Source organism: Phaenicophaeus curvirostris, chromosome 12 (genome assembly GCF_032191515.1).
Source record: "Phaenicophaeus curvirostris isolate KB17595 chromosome 12, BPBGC_Pcur_1.0, whole genome shotgun sequence".
Classification (NCBI taxonomy): domain Eukaryota; kingdom Metazoa; phylum Chordata; class Aves; order Cuculiformes; family Cuculidae; genus Phaenicophaeus; species Phaenicophaeus curvirostris.
The window spans coordinates 179,301-190,334 of NC_091403.1; the positions used below are offsets into that span (position 1 = coordinate 179,301).

The window sequence follows — 11,034 nt, forward strand, 5'->3', positions numbered from 1 at the left end:
CATCCAACAGCTTCCCCAAGGATGTGAGAGTTATGGGGCTCAGCCCTTCCCCCGGAAACCATCCTGCTGTGTGTGAAAGTTAGCACCAGGTTTGTGGGCCAGCACCCCTGGGCATCCCAGCCAGGACAGAGTCCCTGGCTTCTCCCTCCCAATCCCAGCAGCTCTGGGCTCCGCTGGTGAGCCTGGATGCGGGGTGGCAGCAGTCGTGCTGTGACTTCTCCCTTCAAGGACACCTCTGTGTGTCCTTCCAAGGAGAATGGCTGTTGGCAGCCGCACTATGAATCCCCCTCCACAAATAAAAAGACAAAGGATTTGTGTTTTGGGGGGAAAACATCTATATTTAATTTTGCTGCCGAATTTCTTTCAGTTCCTTAAAGAAGAAAATGCTCACAGCAGGAATAACCAGGTATGTAAATATACATGGAGCAACAGTCAGGATAAGCCAAGCAGGGATACTTTATCAATCCCCTGTGTACTGCTGAGATGTGACTTGGAATGTGCAGCTCAAGGCCACAAATCTCCACACCATTTTAACTAAAACATGGGAGGGTTAAAATAACCATCAGGATGACTGTGGGATTGAATTCCCAAACACAACCAAGAACTCGGGCAGCTCTGGCGCAAACAGCCCTGTTAACTCACACTTTTCTCTTTGTTTTTGTCTTCCCATCAGAGTTAAAGTTGATTTCACTGTGAATCCAATGCACTGCATAGCCTGAGGTGCCAGGAATGAAATCGCAGAGCTCTCCGACATATTTATTCATGTCGCAAGCAGAGGCATAGCCTACAAAAGGAAAGTGTGGGGGAACCCTAAGCTCCTGCAACAAAACAAGGACAATGGAAATGGAAAACACAGAGGTGATAGAAGCGGTTCCAGTGGCACCCGCAGCATTCCTGCTGCTGTGAGTACTGGGAAGAAGTGAGGAGCACCTTGAAAATCTACAAGTGCTGGATGTTACCTGTCACCATGTTGTTCACTGGATATTCCTGCAGGGCATGGTATGGAAATTCCCGCTGGGCAGGTGCTCCAGAGCCTGTTTCATCTTCACTGCTTTATTCAGTGGGGTAAAAAAACTGTGTTATTTCCTGCACGTTTGGGTTCTCTTGAAATGTGAAGGGTGCTTCCAAATCCCACCGTTGAGGGCAAGATGATACCTCTGGGCCAGGTCTACTGTGTCCTCGTCTGCTTCTTCCTCACAGCTTCTTCCCACTGCCTCCAGTCCATCCAGCAGATTTCCATTGGGCTGCGAATGCCAAGGCAGAGCCAAGTTAAAATTGGACCCTGAGTAATGGGAGCCGTGTTTTGGGGGTATTTTTGTGATTTCAAGCATAACGTAAAATGGAATTTAAATCTAATCATGGTTTTTATTCACACGTACTGAGCAGTTCTCTGAGAGGAGAGTGGGCAGCATCTTGCAGCTGCCCAGGGAGGAAAATGCTGTGCACAGCAGCCCCATATGAATGTGGCGGGAGGCTGGGAGCCTGCCTGGGTGAGGGAGAAGATCCCTCCTGCGTATCCCATGTTCAGGCACTTGCTGTTCCCTGGAATGTTCCTGGGAGGGACACAGCGCAGCAGGCACAAGATCAGAGCCTGTATTTGAGGTGAGGGTTGGGATGCAAACCAGGCTCCCTGGAGTTCACAGCGCCAGTGATTTTTCAGTCTGCATCTCCTGTCACGTATATTTTTCCTCTTACCTGCTCTGCAAGGGGATCATCCATCTGCTCCCAAATAAAACAACCGATCTTCCTTCTGATTTCTGCTGTGAACAAAGCACGAATGACTGTGAGAGCAGCAAATACCAACACTGCAGCCATTGCTGCCAGTGCTGGCAAAGGCGCTGGGAACTGGCAGAGGCTGCTGGGACAGTGCTGCTCCCTGGTGCAACGCAGCAGATCGATGGCCGGGGAAGATCAGCAACCAGTGTCTCTCAGGGGTCCATATTGGGATCAGGGCTGTTTAGCATCTTTGTCGGCTCATGGACAGGGGATAGAGGGCACCCTCAGCAAGTTTGTGGATGACACTGAGCTGTGTGGCATGGCCAACGCACTGGAGGGAAGGGATGGCAGCCAGAGAGACCTTGACAGGCTGGAGAGGTGGGACCATGTGAATGTTGTGGAGTTCAACAAAGCAAGTTCCTCTACCTAGGTTGGGGGGCAATCTCAAACATGGATACAAGCTGAGCAGAGAATGGACTGGGAGCAGACCTGAGAAGGACCTGGGGTGCTGGGGATGAGAAGCTCCACATGAGCTGCAACATGCACTCGCAGCCCAGAAAACGTCTGTGTCCTGAGCTGCATCCACAGCAGTGAGACCAGGAGGATGATGGAGGGGCTTCTCCCTTTTACTTCAGTTCTGTGTCCAGCTCTAGAGCACTCAGCATGAGACAGACATGGACCTGCTGGAGTGGGTCTGGAGTAGGCAGAGGTGGCTGCCCCATACCTGGAGGGGTTCCAGGACAGGTTGGATGGGGCTTGGAGACCCTGATCCAGTGGGAGGTGTTCCTGCCCATGGCAGGGTGTGGGACTGGATGGGCTTGGAGGTCCTTTCCGACCCAAACCATTCCGTGATAACAGATGGAGCACAGAACTGAAGGAGCATCCCCTGCTGCTGGGGAGGAAGTAGGACATTCCCTCCCGCTGTGGCAGAAGTCCTTGGAGGTCCTTGCTCACACCCCTAAAAGATTCTGCTTACAGGGGAATCCCCAGGGAGCCAAACCCCAGTGGATTTTCCCCACCCTTGACCTTCTTGCAGGCAGGTGGGTGGCAGGATGAAGTGGCCCAGAGCCACTGAAGCCTTCACTGCTGCGCCAGAGCTCGCCCATGCGTGGAGGTATTGGGGGTGAAAGACCGTAGCTCTGCCCTCCAGGTAATCCTGACTCTCGTGTATTCTGGAAGAGAAAAGGACAGGTGGTTTCCAAAGGTAAGCGTCAAAAATAGCAAGGACAAACTATTTGAAGGGATATTGTCATTAGAACTGACCTGCTCTGATACTTTCACCAAAAGCACCTCATTTTCTGTAACTTTCTAACTATGAGAGTCTACCAGCAGTGTCCTGGCTGCTGGCACCTCCAAGAGCAGCTTGGGCCACGTAAACGGGTATTTTTAGGGACTAAATGGCACCACTCCACAACCTGCCCTCCAGATGAGATTGGATCTTTGGGGAGTGGGGGGAGAATGTGATGTTATTGATTTGTTCTTGGCCTCTCTGGTCCCTGCTCAGGCTCACGGTACCGTCTCCGCACAGTGGCAGTGCTACACTGAGAGACAGGGGATGCTCAAGCACTCGGTGTCTTCCCTGGAGGGGTATTCAGAGTTGTCTGTCAGGTTTAAGGGTACAGATTACAATTACAGTTCTCCCAAGGAATAACCTGAAGATGAATATGCCTATAATTACATGTGACTCCGTCTGGGGGAGCCAGCCGCTCTGGAGGAGGCTGTGGCGGAAGGAAGGCCGGGTTCATCAGGATTCCCCTCAGCAGCTGGAATGGGGTGGCTGAAGGATTACAAAGACCTAAGCCAGTTTGAAGCAAACGTGTGTTCAAAGCAGCCGCTCCGTCCAGCGCAGCAAAGACTGCTGGTGAGTGTTGCAAGGAAACATCGTGGTTCCCTTTCACACAAATGCATTTACTGATACCAAATACATCTGCATATCTGCTTGCTGGAGAATGACACCAAACAGCCTTCCCTTATGTTTGTACAAGGGTTCTGGAGCACTGACCATTTGTGTTAACCAACCAGAAGGAAAAGAGCAGTTCAGCCCTTTTCCAGCTGTTTTTACCTCTCTGCTTGCTTTCCAAGTAAATTTGCCCTGGCTTTCTTTGCAGCCAGTTCCCTCCCTGGGAATAGCATCACATTTGTTTCAGAGTTTTCCAGGCAGCAAGAAAACCAGAGCAATTGGTTTAATTTACATCAGTGCTAAGGCAGCCTCATGCACAGGTGGGTTTAACAGCCTTTTCTGCTTTCTCTGGGTGTGGATTAGTGCAGGGGTGGTTTTTCAGCCCCCTCATAAGCAGTAAAACCCTGGCAGACCCACACCAGGCACCCTACAAACACCACCTTGACGGTCAGAAGATGTCAGCATCCGTTAAATACTGTACATTAAACACATTAAAGCTCTTATCCACCCTCTCATTGATGTTTTGCTCTCTCCAGACATCACACGGAGAGGGCTCAACATGAACTAGGGCCACAGGCATGTCCTGAGCAAGGAGGGGTCAGAGCCTACCTGCGGGTGTCTGGGTGTGCTGCATCACTGCTGAAGAGGAACTCCGCATCGTGCTGGTGGGCCAGCACCCCGCCGCCGGCTGCTGCGGGGAAAGGTTGAGGAAGAGATGGGTGCCCCAGCGCACCCCAAGTCCAACATGTCCCCATCCCAATGCATCCCCTATCCTATGCATACTCAGCCCAACACGCCTTGAGGTGGCCTGGGATGGGACAGGATGTCAGGTCTGGTTGTGGGGCTGGGGGGTAAGGGAGCCGTGTCCCCACAGCCCTACTGAGGGGGCCGTGTCCCCACTGCCCTGCCCCACTGAGGGGACCGTGTCCCCAGGGCCCTGCCCCACTGAGGGGGCCGTGTCCCGTGTCCCCACTGCCCTGCCCCACTGAGGGGACCGTGTCCCCAGGGCCCTGCCCCACTGAGGGGGCCGTGTCCCGTGTCCCCAGGGCCCTGCCCCACTGAGGGGGCCGTGTCCCGTGTCCCCAAGGCCCTGCCCCACTGAGGGGGCCGTGTCCCGTGCCCCCAGGGCTCTGCCCCACAGCAGGGCCCCTCACCCCAGAGCTCCCGCGGTCCGGGGCTAACGCTCCGCGAGAACCAGGCGCGGCGCCCGCGGAACATGGCGGGCCGGGGTCCCGGGGCGGGGCCGGGAGGCCGCGGGGCCCCTGCGGGCAGGGGGAGGCCGGGGGGCGGCCGGGTGTCCTGGGCCCGGGCCGCGCTCAGGGCCGGGAGCGGCCGCTGAGGCTGGAGGAGCCCTTTGTGCTGGCCCAGCCCTGCTCGCCGAGCCCTGTCCCCGAGCGCCACGGCCACGCGCCTTGTGAGCCCCTCGGGGACCCCCTGCCCTGGGCAGCCTCGGCCAGGGCTTCTCCGGGGTCAGCACTGCCGAAAAGCGAAGCAGAAACTGCAGCCTTGGATTCTTACTTGTTTTACATCAAGGTCTTACACAAGCTGAAGAACGGCTCACGCTTGCTCGGTAGCACTGTCAAAGGAGAATCGTAGAATAACCAGGTTGGAAGAGACCCACCGGATCATCGAGTCCAACCATTCCCATCAATCACTAAACTGTGCCCCTCAGCACCTCGTCCACCCGTGCCTTAAACACCTCCAGGGAAGGTGACTCAACCACCTCCCTGGGCAGCCTCTGCCAGTGCACAATGACCCTTTCTGTGAAAAATTTTTTCCTGATGTCCAGCCTGACCCTCCCCTGGTGGAGCTTGAGGCCATTCCCTCTTGTCCTGTCCCCTGTCCCTTGGGAGAAGAGGCCAGCACCCTCCTCTCCACAACCTCCTTTCAGGGAGTTGTAGAGAGCAATGAGGTCTCCCCTCAGCCTCCTCTTCTCCAGGCTAAACACCCCCAGCTCTCTCAGCCGCTCCTCGTAAGACCTGATCTCCAGCCCCCTCACCAGAAGGCAGCAGGGAAAGGCGTGCGGCTGCTGTGCGGAGAGCCCAGTTCGGCTGAGCCGAGTCGCAGCCGCGCGGGCCTGGGCCGATCACCCCGCGTCCCGCAGGCACCGCGCCAGCATGTTGGCACCGCAGAAATTGGCTTCTGCCCAGCTCACAGGGCTTTGCTTGCTGCAGCAGGAGCAGATCACAAACTCATTCCCGGTACTGTAGTGGCAGTGCCAGCACTGGATGCACAGCAGCGTCTTCCTTCACACAGTTCCACTTCTCAGCACGGTGTCTTGAAATACTTCCCCCTCCTCGTGCTCCCTATCCCTACAACGCAGGAACAGGTGAAGCTTCAAAAAGTCCAAAGAACTGTAATGTTGAAGGAGCTGGTCTTCAAACCAGTTTTCCTATGTTGTCCTGCTCGAGAGCTGCTCTAAAAGCACTCATATTTGATTGACTTGGGAAACAGTTTGCTTAGAATCATGGAATGGTTTGGGTTGAAAGGGACCTCGAAGCCCACCCAGTTCCACCACCTCTCACTGGATCAGGAGGTCAGAGCTCCATCCAACCTGGCCTTGAACTCCTCCGGGGATGGGGCAGCCACACCTGCTCTGAGCAACCTAAGAAAGTAGTGGATTTTGCTTGCAATGAAATTGCTTGTATTTCATAAACCTCTTTTGTGCTTTATTTCATGCTTTAAATATGACAAGATATCCCTCAGCAATTCCATCTCTTGGGAACTTTTGCTGAATAGCCAGCAGCAGCAGCACTACAAGCCAGAAACCATTGGAGCCCCAGAGCCAGACACCAGGGGTGGCTGGTAGAACAGAGAAAGGTCCTGGAAATCAGATGTGACTCACAGCAGCCAGCTTTCAGGACCAGCGTGTGTTGTTCTCCCCTGCAGAGGGGATTTTTGAACAAGCAATCAGAATATTTCCTAAGAAAGACCACAAGAAGCCCACAGATGCAATCCAAGCAGAGACTTCCCCGGTGTGGGAAGACAATGTAAGTTTCCTTTGGAGATGTGGCTGTCTTGTGTTGGCACAGTCTCTCCAGCTTCTGCAGTCACCTCCACTTGTCTCCTAATCTAAATAAGCGCACAGTCTGTGTCACTGCTCCCTTCAACCTAGCAAACCACCACAGGTAGAGAGGAATTTGTTTTCGAGGTGCATCTCCTTCCAAGCAGAGCCAGAGCTTTATACAGGAGAGCAGTTTTTATTCTTGTACATCACAGGAAATGTGCAAAAGCGGTGGAACAAGCCCAGACCCCTTCAAATCCCAAGTGAGTGTTCTGCAACACCCATCCGTCACAGCAAGTCTTCACACACCCAAGAAGAGACATGGGACAGATCCGCCTGCTGGGTCGCCAGGAATCCTTGTTCACACACATGAGGGCTGCACAGACAGGATACTCCCTGATCCAACAGTAAACAAGCCATCATGCCGACTTCTCCATAAAATGAAAGCAGGATTCTACAGCCCAGCACCTTTTCTGGGAAGCGCCAAAGCCCCAAGGCGTGGCACAAGTCCAGCCAGATCGGGGCTTCCCGTGGGGTCAGCCGCTCGAAGAGAAAAGCAGAAACAGGCACCTCAGCTTCCCCTGGGCCTGGCTTTACTCCATGTACCTTGCTGGAATTCTCCCCATGGGAGTGGACATCACATCCTGCCCACTGGTCCTTTTCCTCTTACCCACATCAGACCCAGTGTCCCCAAGGTCATCCCTTCATCCCTTTTTTAACCTCATGCCCTCCCCTCAGGAGCCCTTGACCAGGCACATCCCAGGTAAACCAGTTAAACCATTAACTCCTCTGTTGTTTTTTTTTAAGTGGAAAAGCTTTCTCCACCTTTGCAGCAGGAAAACAAAAGTGTGCCTGAGCATGGTACCACCCTGCAGATCCACCCACAACCCAGCAGCCATGAGGTCAGTTTGAGGGGGTCATATAACTCAGAGAAACATTTTACGGGCTCTCAAAATCTGCCAACTTTATTCAGATACAAATCCTGTGCAATTCCAAGCACTGCAGGGTTACAATTAAGTTTTCAATCAGTAAGTTATACCTATGTGCTCAAAAAATCCAGCCCAGCTAGCACCTTCCTTCTCCCCCCACAGGTAAAGCTTGTTTCAATAGCAACAGATGTGGCTAAAAGCACTAGAGAGAGCAGATGCTGTAACAGAGTAGTGGGTTTCAAACACGCTGTTCTTTTTGGGGTATGTTTATGCACAAGTTTGAACCCTGGGAGGTTGTGTGACAAATCTCCCACAACAGAGCCCAGGCTTCCAGGATTACGAGCCCACTACCCACCCAGCTCCCAGTGGTCAGGTCATAGCAACTTCAATAGCATTGCCTCATGGGTGCAGGACCACCTTCCTTCTCTCCACGTGGATTTCCTCCCCACTTAGTGCCTCTGCATTCTAATTCCATAGTGGAGAAAGCCAGGAACGCGACCTAGCAGGTTCACAGAGGTTACTTTAACTACACGGGACAGTAGGAATTTTGCAGTGAAGACAGTGGCTCTTCTCAATCATAAGCATGATGTGAAGAAAGGGCAGAAGCTTAAGGTAATTTTGAATGGCAAGGCAGAATTCTTTCAGGCCTGTGTGGAAGACAGGAGACTGATATCAGTCGCTGTTCACACCTTCAATTGTAATTTTAGGAAAATAAGTGTTTTCCACAAGGAAACTCCACTGGCAGAATCAGAGACTCTAGACTTCAGTGAAGTCACCAGTGGACCCCAAGTCACAGGACTTCCCAGGTATGGCAATTTCCCCCTTGGCAGACAGGAGACAGTGCTGCAGGGCTGGAGAAACACTACGGGACATGTGACACCACTGAACGGAATCTGACAAACACCCCAAAGATACACGAGAGCTCTGCTCAGAGGGTCTCCTTTCTTTTGAGCAAAGGAGACTCCCATAGGTGAGACATGGCTGACAGCAGTGGGTAGGAAGGGTGTCAACCAGCCCCACTCCCAATCCACAGCCACACTGTATATATTTCCTTTTTTGGGCGTTTGCTTCTGTTCCTCAGCTCTGCAAGCTACTGACTTCCTGAAAGCAGTCCACGTTCCCCTTCCCAACAGGAAGAGTCACTGTAACTCACCATAATTATCCCAGACAGGGTTTAGAAGTCAGGATCTGCAAGAAAGAAGGGGAGGATGTTAAGCTTTGGGGTGAACGGCCCACTGCTCACACGTCACCACAAGCCCACCCCTGCTGGAAACAGCCCCGGTGCAGAACCAGAGCTGCTCCAGCTCGTCTGTCTCCTTGTTGCCACAAGCTGGGTCAGCACAATCCGTCCTCATTGCCAAACGTAAAGCCAAAAATCGCTGCACGACCCATCTCTTTCCAGGCAAGTCCACCTAGGAAGAGATCTGAGTGCTCCACCAAGAGCCATCAGACGTGGCACAACCAAATACCTACAAGAGAGCACCAAGGAGCATCTGCCTCTCTGCTGCTAACAAACCCCCAGAGGTACCCATACGCAGCCTTTTCAGCAGCCCAGGAAAGTTTTTACAGACGAAACCTTCAAAATCCATCCTGTTACAGCCCTGTTTCCTGGGAAGGGGAATGGAGCTGCTGTAGATATAAACTGGCGAGCTCTGGAACATGAGAGGCGACAGAGCTTACCCCACTGGAAGGACCGCGGCTCCGGGAAGCCGGCATGGGTCACCCTGCAGGCGTAGACCTCGCCGTCCTTGGGGCTGAACGGGACATGCACCAGGCGCTCGAAGTACCACTCGTCATTGAAGGACATGTCCGCGTACTGCACGCCAGTCATGGGCTCCCCGTTCTTGAGGAGGGCGATGTCGATCTGCGGTGGGTGGAACCCGCTCACGAAGCAGTTGAGGACGTTCTCCTTGCCCGCCGTGACGTGACGGCGGGAGTACACCTCCACCTTGGGTGCCTTTGGAGTCGGGACTGCGGGCAGGTAAGAGGCAGAGCTGCAGCAGGCACCGACCGAACCCGGGCACGGCAGCCGGGACCCTCGCACCCCCCTTGCTACCGGTAACCGGGACACCCATAGCCCAGCACCCCCCACACACACCCCGGTAACCGGGCCCGGGTCCCCCCGGGGCCCTCTCGCTGCCGGTAACCAGTTTCTCGCCCCGCCTCCGCCCGTAACCGGTACCGAGCTGCCCCCAGCCCCCTCCCTCCACCACCGGTAACCGGCACCAGACCCCTCGCACCCCCTCTCCCCGCCTATAACCGGCTCCCGGTCCCGGCCACCCCCGGCCCCCGCGGGCGCTCACCGTCCGGGCGCTGCGCGCCGACCACGGCGACAAGCACCAGGAGCAGCGCGGCGGCCGCCACCCTCGCCATCGTCGCTCTGCGCTGCCCGCCCCGCCGCCGCCCCCGCCGTTCCGCCCCGCCCCGCCCGGCTCCGCGGCCCAATCGGCGCGCGCGGCCGCCGCGCGTCAGCGGTGTCCGGGCAGGGCGCGCGCCTCAGGGTTGCGCGGGGCCCGCTCTACGCATGCGCCTCGCGCTTTCGCTTTCGCTTTCGGTTCAGGACCGGGCCCCGCCCCGGCCTCGCCCCCCGCCTCGCCCGCAGCGCGGGGCCCGGCGCCTGGGCTCCGGAGCCACCGCCGGGGACGTAGGTCGTTGAATCACAGAATGGTTTGGGCTGGAAGGGACCTTAAACCCCATCCATTTCCACCCCGCGCCATGGGCAGGGACACCTCCCCCTGGATCGGGGTTGGGGGGGCTCCAAGCCCCATACAACCCAGCCTGGGACACCCCCGTGGGTGGGTCTCATAGCCAGTCATGGCAGAGCAGCTGCAGGGGGCTCACCCAGCTCCTGCCCCTCACCAAAATGGTAGTAAAAAACACCTATCACGGAAGAATTTGCAGCCAGGGCTGGTATTAAGACAAGGGGTAACCGTTTCCAGCTGCAAGAAGGGAGACTGAGATGAGGTCTTAGGGAGAAATGTTTTTCTGCGAGGGTCGAAGGCCCTGGCCCAGGTTGGCCAGAGCAGGGGTGGCTGCCCCATCCCTGGAGGGGTTCAAGGCCAGGTTGGATGGGACTCGAAGCCCCTGATCCAGTGGGAGGTGTCCCTGCCCATGGCAGGGAGTGGGACTGGATGGTCTTGGATGTCCCTCCCAGCCCATTCCATAATTACACCCATAGCCAATGCTGGCATATCCCGGTTGCCTTCCGTCCTGAGCCTCAGCTTGCTTGCTTTTGAAGTCTGTGCAGGAGCATCTTCATCTAACAGATGTGGGATGGACTGGCTTTGCTGTTCTAGCACAGCACAGACTCCCTGGTGACCAACACAAGAACCCGAAGGTCAAAGAGCCAGGTTTCTGGTGCCTCCCCTAGAAAAAACAAGCACTGAAGCCCAGCATGGCTGGGTATGCCCTTCATCACAGCCTGGAGGAGAGAAGTACAGCAGCGTTAAGAAACCCAAGGTTAAAGAAGGAAAGTGAACCAGTAT

General features: G+C 55.2%; 2 protein-coding genes across 3 annotated transcripts; both read right to left on the minus strand.

The window, feature by feature from the left end:
• Positions 1-357: 357 nt before the first annotated feature.
• Positions 358-4,834, minus strand: TERB2 (telomere repeat binding bouquet formation protein 2). 2 transcript variants are annotated; one of them, XM_069866531.1, is made up of 7 exons: positions 4,771-4,834; positions 4,226-4,307; positions 2,743-2,888; positions 1,696-1,757; positions 1,156-1,244; positions 960-1,048; positions 358-784 (listed from the first exon to the last, which is right to left on the minus strand). In XM_069866531.1, the coding sequence occupies exons 1-7, from the start codon at positions 4,832-4,834 to the stop codon at positions 639-641; spliced, it is 678 nt and encodes a 225-aa protein (XP_069722632.1). In that variant the 3' UTR covers positions 358-638. The 2 variants fall into 2 exon arrangements, with proteins under 2 accessions (XP_069722632.1, XP_069722631.1); XM_069866530.1 differs by having other exon boundaries at positions 960-1,051.
• A 2,723-nt stretch (positions 4,835-7,557) lies between these two features.
• On the minus strand, positions 7,558-9,957 carry B2M (beta-2-microglobulin). Its single transcript, XM_069866833.1, has 4 exons — positions 9,853-9,957; positions 9,230-9,520; positions 8,703-8,737; positions 7,558-8,196 (listed from the first exon to the last, which is right to left on the minus strand). The coding sequence occupies exons 1-3, from the start codon at positions 9,920-9,922 to the stop codon at positions 8,724-8,726; spliced, it is 375 nt and encodes a 124-aa protein (XP_069722934.1). The 5' UTR covers positions 9,923-9,957; the 3' UTR covers positions 7,558-8,196; positions 8,703-8,723.
• Between the last annotated feature and the right edge of the window lie 1,077 nt (positions 9,958-11,034).

Excerpts from the sequence above, each read along its gene's own strand:
- B2M (XM_069866833.1), bottom strand. The coding sequence starts at position 9,922 with ATGGCGAGGGTGGCGGCCGCCGCGCTGCTCCTGGTGCTTGTCGCCGTG. Across the intron at positions 9,521-9,852 it reads CGGCGCGCAGCGCCCGGACG|TCCCGACTCCAAAGGCACCC; the intron begins GTGAGCGCCCGC and ends ACCTGCCCGCAG.
- TERB2 (XM_069866530.1), bottom strand. The coding sequence starts at position 4,834 with ATGTTCCGCGGGCGCCGCGCCTGGTTCTCGCGGAGCGTTAGCCCCGGA. Across the intron at positions 4,308-4,770 it reads CGGACCGCGGGAGCTCTGGG|CAGCCGGCGGCGGGGTGCTG; the intron begins GTGAGGGGCCCT and ends CTTTCCCCGCAG. Across the intron at positions 2,889-4,225 it reads GCACACCCAGACACCCGCAG|AATACACGAGAGTCAGGATT; the intron begins GTAGGCTCTGAC and ends TTTCTCTTCCAG.